Genomic DNA, 16661 nt, shown 5'->3' on the forward strand with positions numbered 1-16661 from the left:
GTGTGTGTGCATTGATCTAGAAATCAACCCATAGCCATACGAAACAAAAGATAATCTGGAAAGTGTCAATATGTTCAAAAATAAGCTTTAAAGTTTGGTGATGACGGATCATAAGAAAAGTGAGTATCGTGATACGGTATGTGCTTATGTTTACTTTTAGAATTGTTTTGCATGTTTCACAGGTTTTCAAGATTATCCGTGCTATTGAATAGAATATGACGTAACCACTATCGTACATGACGTGTTTGGTGACGTCAAGATGCGTCTGAGCCGCACGTCGGGAGAACACAAAAGCATCAAAGATAACAGCCCATGAAAAGTCGTCAAGAATCCAACATGGTAACCTGAACATTTGCCCTTTGTTACATCAATTTTGGCAAGCAGAAGGAGACTAATTTTAAAGGTAAGTATCATTGCAATCTAGTAACTGAGTTTGCATTATTCTTTGTATACATGCGGCCATGGGTAGGACGTCAGCCTCTGCTTCTTCACACATATATTTTTTCGTACGGTCATGTTTTTCCCTAGCCATTTTTCCCAACACAGCAATGTGTTGTAATCGAAAGAAGACGAAAGAAAAGAAGCACGTGCGACACTTGTGGAGGCTTTTAAAGTCTGAGAGTGTATAACTTTTGATGAACGTTCCAAGTTTTCTGAGAAATGAGCCTGGCAGTGACATTTGACTAAGCTTAATCGCAACCCCCGTCTATATTCGCAACAGATCTATATTCCAAGAAAGTTGTCAATATCTCGAGTGTTACTTTTACTCCTAGTTTCCTGTGCGTATACTCTCAGAAGTTGAATCTCGTTTGGCATAAGCTATTCAATCACAGTACATGATTTCGGACATCTGCATGTAAAATCACTGTTCCTGTGAGAGATTCACAAAGTCTATCAGGGTGTCAAAAGTATTGCCTTGCAATTTCTTATCATTTGGATCCTGATATTTATATTGGCAAAGCCATATGACAGCGTAGTCTCGTGAAACGATGCTTGATGTGCCCTGTGTTGTCATATATCTGTTGTGTTTATTCTACGAGTTATATATTTGAGGGCCTTATATATAAAGCCGACAAGGCAGCAACACATTCATCATGGCCGATGTGCAACCATTAAACTAATTGCCTTGTAATATGTTATCGTTTGGATCCATGTTGTCACTTATCTGTTGTTATTTACTCAGCGATGCCTTGCGGTGTCTTATCGTTTAGATCTATGTTGTCTCTTATCAATTGTTGTTTACTCTGCATTACCATTGCATTTGCACTGTCTTAATTATCGTTTGGATCCATGTTGTCTCTTATCAATTGTTGTTTACTCTGCACAGAGACTGCTCTGCATTACCATTGCATTTGCACTGTCTTAATTATCGTTTGGATCCATGTTGTCTCTTATCAATTGTTGTTTACTCTGCACAGAGACTGCTCTGCATTACCATTGCATTTGCACTGTCTTAATTATCGTTTGGAACCATGTTGTCTCTTATCCAGGGTTTGATTTACTTGTGCGCCCTGCGCCATTGGCGCATTAAATCTGAAAATGTCCCATCACAATTCCTGTCGTGCGTCAAAGGGCGCATTGAGATTACGTACCACTGCGCCACCAAATATACACTTTACATCGGATTACACACACACACACACAGACACACACACACACACACACACACACACACACACACACACACACACACACACACACACACACACACGTGCGTGCTTCTTGTCTTCGACTATGTCCCATCGGAATTTGGTTGAAGGGGACAAATGTCCCATTGCCTTTTTCTCCCAGGTTAAACCCTGCTTATCTGTTGTTATTTACTCTGCGTTGCATTGCAATATCTTATTATTTGGATCCATGATGTCTCTTATCTGTCGTTATTTCCTCAGCATTGCCTTGCAATATCTTATCGTTTGGATTCATGTTGTCTTTTATCTGTTGTTGTTTACTCTGCATTACCTTGCCATGTCTAATCGTTCAATATTGTTACTTATCTTTTGTTATTTACTCTGCATTGCCTTGCGATGTGTTATCGTTTGGATCCATTTTGTAATTTATCTGTTGTCAATTACTCTGCATTACATTGCAATATGTTATTGTTTGGATCCATGTTGTCTCTTATCTGTTGTTATGTACTCTACATTGCCTTGCAACGTCTTATCTTTTGGAACCATGTTGTCATTTATCTGTTGTATTTACTCCACGACTTATTAGTCTGAGGGCCCGAGAGCCGACAAGGCAGCGTGATAAGATCATCATGGCCGACGTGCAACCACCCATGGCGGACACGCTTCGCTGGAGCTACCTGTTCACGCTTCCCTTCTTCAACATTGTGGCCTTTGCCACCAACATCATCATCATCTGCATGTTCTCCAGCCACAAAATGAAGGTTGGTTTTCTCCAAGTGACGCACATTTACCAGGAGTATCACATAAATATTACGATAAAAAGAGGATGAAGATCGCTTGTTCATTTCAATGCTTGTTATTCTCTCGGGTCCAATAAGATTGGTTCCGCATCACTAACTCTATTGTGCATGTCGCATCCATTTAAAGCGCTTACTTCCCTTTGTTTCTTAGATCTTAAAATAGCACTGTCTCATTTGTTTAGGCCCCCCCCCCCCCCCCCAAATAGTCTGTTTACGGTAACATAGGCACAAAAAATAGGGTCGGTAGGTCGGGATTTTTTATATATTTATTTTTTTTCTCCAAAAAAACATATTTTTATTTTGCCCCAAAACAAAGACTTTTTTTTTCTTTTTTCCCCAAATGCCCAAAAAAAGTCTAGGGTCGGTCGGGATACCGTAAACAGACTATATTTTTTTTTGGCCTTAATAAGATATAAATGGAAATTAATTGGATTTTGAGGAGGAACTCAAAGTCTGTCTATAACCCCAAACGCTATTATAATAGAAATTCCTTATGCCTCAACGAACCAGAATTAATCACTGATCTTTCCTATTTGCAATTTAGCAAGCACAGAATATCCAGTCGACAATGACAGGTCAGCCAATCAATCTATTAGTCAGTCAGTCAATCAATCAATCAATCAAACAATCAATCAATCAATCAATCAATCAATCAATCAATCAATCAATCAATCAATCAAATTGCGTTTCCGAAACGTTCAATATAGCCATTTGCGCAGTGGAAAGAGTCTTCTCTTCATGAGTCTACAATAAGAGACACCCCTCCCCCCACCCTCATCCCACGACCTCCTCAAAAAAGTGAGTGAGAATTAAGCTAGACACTTCACAAGGGTCAGAGCTAAAACATACATCAGGCCTGAAAGTGGCGAGTATTTTACTCGCCATGGCGAGTAGAAACATGTAAATGGCGAGTAGAAATGTAAATCTACTCGCCAAATGCGAGTAAAGTTGCTGAAACAAATGGTTGGTTTGGGGAGTAAAAATAAAAAAAAATTGCTCTCTGGCTTGTAAATTATGAAAAGAACTAGCCAAAGGCCAGTGCCCCATTTCGTGGACTTTCAGCGCTGTACCTTTTGACGTAAAAGCAAAATGCCATTCCTTTTCTTGCCACGGACTGTAGATATATCCGTACGTTGTTGGCTGTGCGTTGTGTGTGCAGAAGTACCGGTGCAGCGTGTTTTTCTGCTACGTGTCGCTGATGGACGTCTTCAACAGTCTACTGGTGTTCGGCGTCATGTGGCTGGCTATACTGATGCCCTCTGTAGACTGCAGGCCGTCTGACAGAGTGCTGCACTGCAGGATATACACCGTCATGAGATACACTGTACAGGTAAGACCCCCCTCCACACACACACACACACCACTGACTGCAGGCCGTCTGACAGAGTGATGTACTGCAAGATGTACACCGTCATGAGAAACACTGCACAGGTAAGACACCCCCCCTCCACACACACACACCAGTGACTGCAGGCCGTCTGACAAAGTGCTGCACTGCAAGATGTACACCGTCATGAGAAACACTGCACAGGTAAGACCCCCCCTCCACACACACACACACACCACTGACTGCAGGCCGTCTGACAAAGTGCTGCACTGCAAGATGTACACCGTCATGAGATACACTGTACAGGTAAGACCCCCCCTCCACACACACACGCACACCACTGACTGCAGGCCGTCTGACAGAGTGATGCACTGCAGGATGTACATGTACACCGTCATAAGGTACACTGTACAGGTAAGACCGACTCCCACCCCCCCCCCCCCCCCCCCCTGAATCGGGACGTCACCGTACTCAACGAAGCCTTTGTGGCGAGAAATCCAGTAATGATAGAGCACCTCTAGTATAATGTTCTGCTGAACACAGGCAACAGACTTGTGATCCTAGGGTCGCGGGTTCGAATCCGGGCGGGGACGGACACGGGTCAGACCCACCAGACGGTATCCATGTCCCACCCCCTTGTCACCACAGCGGCAAGTAAAAGACCTCGGTCATTCTGCCATAAGTGCAGATGGCTGATACCACCTAAAGTAACACGCATACATTTGGGTATCTCATCTAAAGTCGAGGTAAAACCCAGGAACATGCCCCAATAATGGCATTGCCGTGAGGGCGTAAAACTTGAATTTCTCTCTCTTGGTGTGTTGTCACCCAACAGGACCTGAGTGCGTGGAGCCTGGTGTGCCTGGTGATGGAGCGCTGCTCGGCGGCCGCCAGACGAAAACCGCTGCCCTACTGCCTGCTGCTGACCGTTGGCCGGTACCAGTGGGCCCTCAGACACATGGGCAGCAAGATCTTCCTCCTCACCCTGGTGAGAACCACCTGCCTGTTGCACGCTCTGGGCTGAAGAAACTTGCATTCATGGGGCTTTATAGAGGTTTTAAGAATGCTTTGTGATTTTATTAGGGTTTGGTTAAATTATGCATGCTCCTATGTGTTGTTGTTTGTGTGTGTGTGTGTGTGTGTGCGCGCGTGGGTGTGTGTGTGTGTGTATGTGTGTGTGTATGTTTGTGAGTGTGTGTGTATGTGTAGGGGGGGGGGGGGGGCATATTGTGACTGGATGCTGCTGTTGTCGAGTGTTAATTGTCAGTGTTGTGTGTTCAGACAGTGCTGGCGCTTATCATCAACCTAGCCATGGTGTACTGCGCAGATCACGTTGTTTCATGTCGTGTGTACAGACTGTGTAGTGTGTACAGACTGTGCTGTGTTGTGTGTTTAGACAGTGCTGGCACTGGTCATCAACCTGGGCATGGTGTACTGCGCGGATCACGGGCTCGACGTACGGAACATGATGGACTGTTTCAGCACGTGGAAATCGGAACAAGACTTTTCCAAGGAGTGAGTTCTCACCTCCTTCCCCTTCACAGCCAGTTATATGCAGAACATAGTCATTGTATTTCCCCATGAGGTATCACTTATACAGCCAGTTATATGCAGACTGGAATTTACATAGTCATTGTATTTCCCCATGAGGTATCACTTTCACAGCCAGTTATATGCAGACTGGATTTTACATAGTCATTGTATTTCCCAGGGCCGGACCAAATGAGTTGTAAGGGGGGGGGCTCCTCCTTTTTTTGGGGGGCAAATCAGCGAAGTGGCGAAGCCACAAGCGCGCGCCTGCAAAGCAGGCGCGCGAACTAGGGGGGTCCGGGGGCATGCTCCCCCGGAAAAGTTTTGAAATTTTTTTGAGTCACTTGAGAAAAAGTGACTCTATGTAATCGGTCAGTGTTAGTCTGTCCGGCCGGCCGTCCGGCCGGCCGTCCGTAGACACCACCTTAACGTTGGACTTTTCTCGGAAACTATCAAAGCGATCGGGCTCATATTTTGTTTAGTCGTGACCTCCAATGACCTCTACACTTTAACGATGGTTTCGTTGACCTTTGACCTTTTTCAAGGTCACAGGTCAGCGTCAAAGGAAAAATTAGACATTTTATATCTTTGACAAAGTCGGATGTGATTGAAACTTTGTAGGATTATTCTTTACATCAAAGTATTTACATCTGTAGCCTTTTACGAACGTTATCAGAAAAACAAGGGAGATAACTAGCCTTTTCTGTTCGGCAACACACAACTTAACGTTGGGCTTTTCTCGGAAACTATAAAAGTGACCGGGCTCAAATTTTATGTGAACGTGACTCATTGTGTTGTGAATAGCAATTTCTTCCTGTCCATCTGATGCCTCATATAATATTCAGAACTGCGAAAGTGACTCGATCGAGCGTTTGCTCTTCTTGTTTAAATTCCGTGCAATCTGGTGCATTCTGGGCCTTGTTTTGAGGGTTAAGAGCAGCATTGTTTTGGTGCTAAAACTAGTAAAAAAAAACCCACTCAAAGCAAGGTACATGCTTTTTCCAGGGGTGGGGTTCCGGAACCCCTGGAACCCCCCCTGGGTCCGGCCCTGTTTCCCCATGAGGTATCACTTGCACAGCCAGTTATATGCAGACTGGATTTTACATTTTCATTTTACTTCCCAATGAGGTATTTGCTTCACTGCCGGTAATATGCAGACTGGAATTTACATAGTCATTGTATTTCCCCATGAGGTATCACTTTCACAGCCAGTTGTATGCAGACTGGAATTCACATAGTCATTGTATTTCACCATGAGGTATCACTTTCACAGACTATAATTTACATAGTCACTGTATTTCCCCATGAGGTATTTCCTACACAGCCAGTTAAATGCAGACTGGATTTTACATTTTCATTTTATTTCCCCATGAGGTATTAGCTTCACTGCCGTTAATAAGGAGACTGGATTTTACATCGTTATTGCATTTCCCCATGAGGTATTAGCTTCACTGCCGTTAAAATGGAGACTGGATTTTACATCGTTAGTGCATTTCCCCATGAGGTATCACTTATACAGCCAGTTATATGCAGCCAGTTATTAGCTTCACTGCACGTGATACTATGGAGACTGGATTTCACATAGTCATTGTATTTCCCCATGAGGTATTTCCTACATAGCCAGTTATACGCACTGACTGGATTTTACATTGTCATTTTTTTTCCCCATGAGATATTTGCTTCACTGCCGGTAATATGGAGACTGGTTTTTACATCGTTATATTGTATTTCCCCATGAGGTATTATTAGCTTCACTGCACGTGATAATATGGAGACTGGATTTTAACCTAGTTGCACAACTGTGAAGGCAAGGACCTTCCTTGTGACCATTCGGCTCACTATCTCAGATCTGACCACGCTTTGACGTGGGATATGTCCATCCTCCACGTGGAAACATACCAACAATCAACATTCTGGCTGCTTTTTGTGCAGACTGTGACTATTTGTTTTAGGAATTAATTTCTTAAAGCCATATGTACTCGATGACTATACACGCTAATTGCTTTACCAACAGCTGGAGACAGACTAAATTAAGTTCCCTGCAAAATATTGTGGTCTAGGACCCCTTAAATGTTGAGATATTTGAATTTTCATTTTGATCTGGATCGTCCTATTTATAGATTTGGCAACACATGTAACGTTGATGCAAGGGAGAGAACACCGCGGCTTTGTTGACATCCTCACTTTTTCAGAGGCTAGAACAAGCTGTAATGCATGTATTATGGTCCGCGCATGGTGACGTATCGTCATTATATGGTCTTATGGTGCGTTTGACATCGATTGTGGGCAAACTACACTTTGTAAACACGGGAGTGCGTTAGTATGCCTTTAAAAGCCACCCAAGCAACCAGCTTGCCGATGTAAGAGCGTGCCACGCAGTGTAAATGTAGTAGGATTGTCTTTCAGTTTCAGGTCACTGGCCATGAGTCACGTTTTGCTGAGCATCATCGCTCCGTCCATGTCCTGTGCCGTGGCCTACACCTGCCTTCACTGCCTGACGGGCTCTGGACACAAAAGGAGGTACGTACTCAAGTTCAGTATCGCAACAATCCAAATGTAATTAAGTTTCAACTTTTATTTTTAACAACAAATAAAAAATTATTGGTGTGAATAAGTAAAAATGATACAGACAGTTAGTAGTAGGGTTCTTCCCCCCCCCCCCCCCCCCCCCCCCGAAATGTTACGTACGAATAAAATAAGCCATAACCCGAGAATGATTATTTTGGAGACTTGTAAGTTGTAATCCATATAGTAAAATAATTTATTTTATGTTTTTAAAATGTTCAACTGAAAGAGTTTATATGTAAGCCTATGTATTGGTTGAACCGCCTGCATTTCTGTCTTTCTTGTTCTCGTAGTTTTGTTTTGTTTTTATGTACCCCCATGGGGTTTCTTGAAATAAAAATTTGCCTTGCCTTGCCTTGCCTATACATTGTGATATGGTTGGTGGCTTGTCGTGAGACCAGATTTTGTTGTTGGTCCGAGGGGGAGCACATCGTCTTCTGTTTTATCTTTATCGACCAAGGCCGAGGTTGATACATATGTAACAGAAGGCGATATGCATTGATTAGCTTTTACTTTGACAATCCACGTTTCACTTGTAGCTCTACCCCATTCATTACCTCAATTTGTCACATCAAGGCTGAGGTGCACGAAGCTGGAAGCGGGTGACAACCATTGGGTGGTAACTTGGTGAGAGTTGTCACCTTCTTGGGGGCTAACCGACTTGGGTCTCTCCCTCCCACTATGGACACTGTTTTTTGTAACCCTGCTGGTTATGAATGAAAACTCGTGTTAATGATAACAAACAATAGTGTCTTCATACGAATTAAAGGAGACGACCAAAGTACGTAAGTGTATTAGTCCCAGTTGCATTGACTTAACAATTATATAAAGCTCGAATTGATTTGAAAAAAGAAAGAAAAAAAGAAATTGTAGAGAAAACACTACAACGCAAAAGCGACTTCTTTTTTGTCTTGTTGCATGCTGGCAGCAAAGCAACGGATAATGAACGTGTATGAAGCTAAACAGTTTCGAAGTCAACAGTTTTAAAATCCTATTTCAGGGCTTTGCCTCTCAATAGTTTTGTATACACTCATCCACGGAAATAACAGAATAAGGGGGCGCAACTCGTGTACGACCCTGACACACCATTAACCTGAAAAAAAGTGTTTCATTTTTATGTAATATTTTAATGGACAATAAAGTGCTGTTATTGTTATTGTTATTGTTAAATTTGTGTGTGATTCTTTTTGTGCTTTCAGTGACGCGCCGACCGATGGCCAGGGAGTTGCACCAGCCCCCACCATCACCCCCCAGCCCGGCGCTACCGGGGATGGCGTCACTCATTCTCGCCGGGTTCATCTCGGCTTCGCAAACTCCCGTGACGTCACTGCACACACCAGCGGTCAGCGTCTTCTGAACGATGTGCCCAATGACGTCACGCGTACATCAGACGTAACCGTGACGTGCCCCGATTATTACGACACCGTGAACAACAGAGGAACGTACGGGAGGTCCTTCCTGGATCGGCTGTACAATACGATCAGGGTATGTACACGTTTTTTGTTCTTCTTTACCAGGTCGCCATAAAACCTGTAGAGAGAGAGAGAGATAGGGACATACAGACCTACATTCAAAAGCTTGTTTGATCGAAACATTACTTGTCAGGAAAGAAGACACGTTGTTCCAGGAACACAGAGGCGTTGCTGTTCAAAAGAAAGCCCAACATTGTCACCTCACATCCCTTTCACTGCGTGTTTCAACAGCAAATCTCTCCTACTTCTCATACTTATCCACTAAATACGCTGATTGGGATGATGCTACTTCAATTACCAAAATGTAAATGAAATGTATACATGCCGACTTGGATACATTATAAAAAACTGTGACGGTTAGACAGGATCTTAGTGTCATTATACGCTTCAATGAATATATCTTCTTTTAACAAAAAAATCTGACACAGCTTGACAAACATTCTTACGTTCCGTTTGAAAGAAGCTCTTGTTTAATTCTGCTGCTCATACGCAGCTTTACATAACGATGTAGCAGGGTTTAGCCTGGGAGAAAAGGGCAATGGGACATTTGTCCCCCTCAACCAAAATCCGATGGGACATAGTCGAAGGCAAGAAACGTCTTAGGGGCCTGTATGCGTTTTGTCCAAAGATGCAAAATGGTGCAATATGGTGCCATCTGAAAATTAATCGTTATATCGTGTTATCTGTGTGTGTGTGTGTGTGTGTGTGTGTGTGTGTGTGTGTGTGTGTGTGTGTGTGTAATCCGATGTAAAGTGTACATTTGGTGGCGCAGTGGTACGTAATCTCAATGCGCCCTTTGACGCACTGAAGGGAATTGTGATGGGACATTTTCAGATTTAATGCGGCCATGGCGCAGGGCGCACTAGTAAATGAAACCCTGAATTGTAGCAGAGAATGCTATGGCGGGGTGATTGGTCAGTCGCTAGCGGAGCTGGCTTGAAACCTGTTGTCGCTATCGGCGTGGGATTTATTTCCCAGGGTCAACTTTGTGCAGACTCTCCTCTCCTGTCCGAACATACCCGTGTGCACGCATGCGCACGGTAAAGATCCCAAGTTCACAGCGAAAGTCTCAGGGCTTCAAAACTTGAATACACGCAAGCAGGAAAACAAAAAATGGGTAGCGCCGTACTGTATGGCAGCTTATTTCCCTCAGAGACAAAGCAGCCTGAATTTCCATGAGGTTAAGCGCATAGGACCGATAGGATACTAATACCAATGTTATGTATGATATCAGTGTGCGTGTTGCTGTGTTGTCCAGAGCCGTGAGTTCGTGCTGAGCGTTGTGTACGTGGAGGACTCTCGCCTGGTGGCCGAGCCGCCTGTACACCTGGGGAACGACTTTAACGCCATGGCTAGCGTAGCTGCCCTCTTCTATGTCCTCATGATGACACCACAGGTAGGTACCTCTCTCTCTCTCTCTCTCTCTCTCTCTCTCTCTCTCTCTCTCTCTCTCTCTCTCTCTCTTTATGCGTGTGTGTGTGTGTGTGTGTGTGTGTGCTTGCGTGCGTGCGTGTGTGTGTGCGGTTGAAACGCCATGACCACTTGAACAAAAAGTCCCAATGTCTCTTCTTTGTTTTTGAGTCACTTGAGAAAAAGTGACTCTATGTAATCGGTCAGTGTTAGTCTGTCCGGCCGTCCGGCCGGCCGTCCGTAGACACCACCTTAACGTTGGACTTTTCTCGGAAACTATCAAAGCGATCGGGCTCATATTTTGTTTAGTCGTGACCTCCAATGACCTCTACACTTTAACGATGGTTTCGTTGACCTTTGACCTTTTTCAAGGTCACAGGTCAGCGTCAAAGGAAAAATTAGACATTTTATATCTTTGACAAAGTATCTCGGAAACTATCAAAGCGATCGGGCTCATATTTTGTTTAGTCGTGACCTCCAATGACCTCTACACTTTAACGATGGTTTCGTTGACCTTTGACCTTTTTCAAGGTCACAGGTCAGCGTCAAAGGAAAAATTAGACATTTTATATCTTTGACAAAGTTCATCGGATGTGATTGAAACTTTGTAGGATTATTCTTTACATCAAAGTATTTACATCTGTAGCCTTTTACGAACGTTATCAGAAAAACAAGGGAGATAACTAGCCTTTTCTGTTCGGCAACACACAACTTAACGTTGGGCTTTTCTCGGAAACTATAAAAGTGACCGGGCTCAAATTTTATGTGAACGTGACTCATTGTGATGTGAATAGCAATTTCTTCCTGTCCATCTGATGCCTCATATAATATTCAGAACTGCGAAAGTGACTCGATCGAGCGTTTGCTCTTCTTGTTTTGTTAGTTTGTAAACCACTGGTTCTGAGTCTTTGTCTATGCTTCCTTTTTCCCTTTGTCTATCATCTCTACCGTCACCAAAATATACCTGTCCGATGAAGGGACACCTCCCTCCAAAGAACACCTGCTGACGTCCCTTTGTCTATCATCTCTACGTACCAAACTTGACCTGTCATGACGGGTCACCTGTAAAATAGTGACACGTTTGGCTGGTCCGAAGATTGTCCTTTCATCGCATGTACCACTGAACTAATGTCCCCATGTTCACGTGTGTTCTGTCAGCTGGTGTACGTGGTGACGGGCGTGTGCCTGAAGGGCAGTCTGGACTGGCCCCTGATGAAGAACGTCGGGCTGGCCGTGGACCTGGTCGTCAACAACCGCATCAACTTCACCCTCTTCCTCTACGTCTTCGTCAGCGGTCGTCGCATGAGTAGTGTTCTCTTCAACGTGCTGGCCTCTCTCTCCTCCTTCTGCTGCCCCTGTATCTCCCCTAACCCGCCACCGTCCAGGGGCATCGTTCTCCGCGACATCACCCTCCAAGGTCAAGGTCAAAGGGTCGGTGGGGGAGGTCAATGTCAGCGTGTAGGGGGTCAAAGTCTTTTGCGTTGCCCTGGGAGACAACCCCCCCAGAATGTCCTTGCCGTCGCCACGGCGGAGGGTGGGGGTAAGCAGGGTCAAGGTCAGCAGGTCGACCTTGACGGAGGAGGTCAAAGTGAAGGTGACGTCACGGTGCCCAAAGTGTTGTCGATCATGACTCCGTGCTGAGTGAATGTGCAGCGTTGTTTTACATCACGCACCAGCTGTCTGAGAGCGTCGAGCAAATAAAGCTTCTGAGGTGTATTCACTTCTGCGCCTGTGAAAACCAAATGTCATGCAACGACAACAACCGTTGACAAAAGCTTTAACTGTAGAGAAGACCTGCATTTATGCTTTGTTTTAGGGAAAGTAAGATAATTTATTACAGCTGTTGAAAATTACTTCTGGACTACATATTAATGATTATCATAATGATGCACGCACGACCAATTGTATTACAGTAGTTCTGTTCGATCTGATACAACACTTGAATAGCGATATCACAAAATTCAATTTCCTTGATCGTAGTGATAATTGAAAATAAAGAAGTTTTTTTCGAGAAGTACTGTTGTTTGTCTTTTGAATTGATGTATCTGCTAGTCCTGCAGAACTTTGAGGTAAAACTATCTGTGGTCATTTTCCTCACTTCTCTGAACCTGTTCGATGCGAATGTTACATTATCAGCCTTTGAAAAAGAAAGAAGCCAGCTACTTATAACAAAATGAGAGAAATAACACAGAAACAACAAGCACCTTATTGAACAGTTGATGAAACGAAATGCGCTTCTTTCTCTCTCTCCCTCTCTCTCCCTCTCTCTCTCTCTCTCTCTCTCTCTCTCTCTCTCTCTCTCTCTCTCTCTCTCTCTCTCATTTCTCTTTCACATGCTCGCTCTCCCTCTTACTCACGCAAATCAACACACACACACACACCCGACACACACACACACACACACTCACACAACGCAACCACGCACGTGCGCACAGACAGAGAGAATACGAATACGAAAGTTTAATTGCTAGGCCATTGGCCCCTTGCAATGGGAAAGGAGGGGAAGGGAAATCGGTGTACACATATAGTTCGAAAACATGCACCGATAATTGGGGTGGTTCACAGTGTAGGGGAAGGGAGGGCAAGTCGACCCCCTCGGGTATGTCGTCCCCCCTCGATTTTGAGAACATGACACTGCAGGGGTGATTATCATCGATTTCATAAGCCAGAGTTACCCAACCTGAATCAGTTGAAGAAAAAAACCCGTCGAAATAAACGGGCCCAGCAAAGCGGTAAGTCTTTGTCAATTTTGATGGTTTCCACTCTAAAATTGTTGCACGAAAAATACAACAGTCAGTGCATGGGAGCCGCTGATTCGTAAAATGCACCAGATCTGCAAAAAAGCTTTGGCTTTCATAACAACTAGTCGAAAGTTATAGATCTCAGGCTATCCCAGGAACAATGGTAAATAGCAATGTTCAGCGAGTACCATGATCGGGTAATTCGTCCCCCCCTTTGTCGTGTAACTCGACCCGGGTCACAATACCCGACTATGGGTCCATATCACTCTCTCGTCTGTGTAGACTCTTTAATCTCCAAGAAATAGTGTCAGATGAAGAACCCGTAAAAGTTCTTTGTATGTATTTGAAATAAAAGTGAACGTAGCCTTAAAAAAATAATATTCGAAGTTGTGTGTTGATTAATTAATTAAGAGAGAGAGAGAGAGAGAGAGAGAGAGAGAGAGAGAGAGAGAGAGAGAGAGAGAGAGAGAGACAGAGAGACAGAGAGAGAGAGAGAGGGGGGGGGGGGGTGCGCTTTCCCGTCATTGGAAGTGCGCGTATACTAGTAGGCCTATTAAACTATTTCACGTTCACGCAACCTGAAATGGGCGACACAAATCAATTACAAGTCCAATTTGTAAATATATTTTCCCATTTGCTTCGCTTTGAACCAGAGCAACTAATAAGTATAGATGTTTGAACATCTATCCCTTCAAATACTCACCCTCCCTGCATAGCCAAGACGTCGATCGACTTCTGACGTAGGCCGACTCATTATGACGTCATTCTCACTTCCGATTAACAAAACTGACACACAAAAGTTACTTCAGTCAATTTCATATGTCGAGGTGATGCTATTGGGTAATATGAACAACCTTTTCCACCTGGACGAATTACCCGCCCCCCATGGACGAGTTGCCCTCCATGGAGGGCAAGTCGTCCATGCTTCAGGATTTTTTTCTTTTATATTTTATTGAAAAACCGTGCCAGTTGGATCGTTCATATTCCACACAACGCTTACACGAAAGAGAACACACCAGGTTTTACAACAAAAACAATCTTTTTTTTAAAAAGACGAGAGGTATAAGCTGCATTTGTTAGAGGGGTCGACTTGCCCTCCCTTCCCCTACATCCCTGTCCGGACATGGTAGTTTCCACGTCAGTGTTCGTATTGTCCGTTAGATCTGTGTAATGCAAATTACACGGTTCTCCAAAATGTCAAGATGAGAACAAAAGTTCCGATATCCGAACCGACTAGCTTTGCTGTTAACCGAGGTAGTATTTTGTCACATCCCGGAGTGCAGACACCAGGGCCGAACCAAATGAGTTGTAAGGAGGGGGGGTTCCTCCTTTTTTTGGGGGTCAAATCAGCGAAGTGGCGAAGCCACAAGCGCGCGCCTGCAAAGAAGGCGCGCGAACTAGGGGGGTCCGGGGGCATGCTCCCCCGAAAAATTGTTGAAAAACGGTTAAAATCTGTGCAATCTGGTGCATTCTGGGCCTTGTTTTGAGGGTTAAGAGCAGCATTGTTTTGGTGCTAAAACTAGTAAAAAAAACACCACACACTCAAAGCAAGGTACATGCTTTTTCCAGGGGTGGGGTTCCGGAACCCCTGGAACCCTCCCCTGGGTCCGGCCCTGGACACTTCGTGTTGCGCAGTTCGGAGTTGATCGGCGAATTTTCTCCTGTCGACGGGTGACCCATGTCGAAGCTTGTCAAGGTACAGTAGGTACTCCTGTTCTTCTCGTAGCATGTGGCGAGCTGCTTTCGCTTGCTCTCAGAGAGAGAGAGAGAGAGTATTCCACTCATTCATTGCCCCACGGTAACTGCCCCACGGTAACTGATCAGTAACAGGTGTGTCGCTGTGACAGCACCCCCGAATAAAGACTAAACACCACCTGTACGAACACAAGCGATGGCATATGATTGCTCTTAATTAGAGGGTCACATCTCACTGCCTCATCACTCATGTAGCGTCACACCATCCAACATTTCACATACACATTTTACTTTCGTCTGTGTAAGCATCAGGAACACTAGGTACGAAGTAATCATATTTTGCTTTGCGTCGTAATTTCAGCCTCAGGCTGTTGTGACGAATGTCTCGTGATCGGTACATTCTGCTTGAAAGAAAGTTATAGAAAGTAGCGTTACATTTTATGGATATGAGAACAGTGTGACCCTAACTGACTGAAACACACACACATGCGCACGCACGCACACACGCGCACGCACGCACGCACGCACGCACGCGAACACACACACACACACACTATGCAATAGGGGGGGGGGGTGAGTGTGTGGGTGCGGGGGTAAGTCTCACTAATAATGCCGAGTGAGCTTCCATGACCAGTGGACTGTTTTTGACGCCTACGCCTGAAATAAAATCATTGAACAACTAGGCTACGAATATTGCGGTTTGCTAAAGCAGACTCGTCGAACAAACGTTGCGTCACTCTTTTTGTTGTTGTTCCTGTGTAGCATTACTGAATGCAACACAATACTGATTTTCTCAGTTCGTCGATGAATTTCGACGTTGAAGGAACCATTGGTCAACTTATTTGTGTTTAATCATGTTCTTCTTCAGAGATAAGAGTAGAGTAGTCTACAAAATGTATATTGAGAATTTTACGTTCATTTTACTTTCTTAAGCTAAGCTTATACAAAACGATCGTGTTTAACCATGTAGAAAAACTGTTTATCCATGTCACACCAGTACATTGCTTGTCTGCTAAACTTTCATGCAGGGCCAGTTTCCTGCGGCCAAAAAGTCAGAGATCACCAATTACTTTAGAGTACATCCCATCATTAAAACAAATTGAAATAATTCCCATGTACTGTAAATCTATCGAGGCGAAACTTGTGAGGTCAGTATAGTGATCGTGAAGGCAGCGCAGAGATCAATCAATCAATCAATCAATCAATGAGTCTTATATCGCGCATATTCCGTGGGTACAGTTCTAGGCGCTCTGCAGTGATGCCGTGTGAGATGGAATTTTATACGGCCAGTAGATTGCAGCCATTTCGGCGCATATTTACCTTTCACGGCCTATTATTCCAAGTCACACGGGTATAGGTAGACAATTATTAACTGTGCCTAAGCAATTTTGCCAGGAAAGACCCTTTTGTCAATCGTGGGATCTTTAACGTGCACACCCAATGTAGTGTACACGGGGGGAGGTTCGGACACCGAAGAGAGTCTGCACACAAAG

General features: G+C 44.3%; 1 protein-coding gene across 2 annotated transcripts; it reads left to right on the forward strand.

The window, feature by feature from the left end:
• Positions 1 to 242: 242 nt before the first annotated feature.
• Positions 243 to 12746, forward strand: LOC138971591 (uncharacterized). Of its 2 annotated transcripts, XM_070344352.1 has the most exons (9): positions 243 to 403; positions 2215 to 2389; positions 3588 to 3758; positions 4591 to 4743; positions 5152 to 5270; positions 7692 to 7805; positions 9050 to 9335; positions 10581 to 10718; positions 11891 to 12746. In XM_070344352.1, the coding sequence occupies exons 2-9, from the start codon at positions 2258 to 2260 to the stop codon at positions 12371 to 12373; spliced, it is 1596 nt and encodes a 531-aa protein (XP_070200453.1). In that variant the 5' UTR covers positions 243 to 403; positions 2215 to 2257; the 3' UTR covers positions 12374 to 12746. The 2 variants fall into 2 exon arrangements, with proteins under 2 accessions (XP_070200453.1, XP_070200460.1); XM_070344359.1 differs by lacking the exons at positions 243 to 403; positions 2215 to 2389; positions 3588 to 3758 and adding an exon at positions 4002 to 4061.
• Positions 12747 to 16661: the final 3915 nt, after the last annotated feature.

The sequence above is a fragment of the Littorina saxatilis genome, linkage group LG1 (assembly GCF_037325665.1).
Source record: "Littorina saxatilis isolate snail1 linkage group LG1, US_GU_Lsax_2.0, whole genome shotgun sequence".
In the NCBI taxonomy this organism is placed as follows: Eukaryota; Metazoa; Mollusca; class Gastropoda; order Littorinimorpha; family Littorinidae; genus Littorina; species Littorina saxatilis.

Bases quoted from the DNA above. Each gene is read 5' to 3' on its own strand.
- LOC138971591 (XM_070344352.1), top strand. From the start codon at position 2,258: ATGGCCGACGTGCAACCACCCATGGCGGACACGCTTCGCTGGAGCTAC. The intron at 4,744-5,151 runs GTGAGAACCACC...TTGTGTGTTTAG, and splicing joins AGATCTTCCTCCTCACCCTG to ACAGTGCTGGCACTGGTCAT. The intron at 5,271-7,691 runs GTGAGTTCTCAC...ATTGTCTTTCAG, and splicing joins GAACAAGACTTTTCCAAGGA to TTTCAGGTCACTGGCCATGA.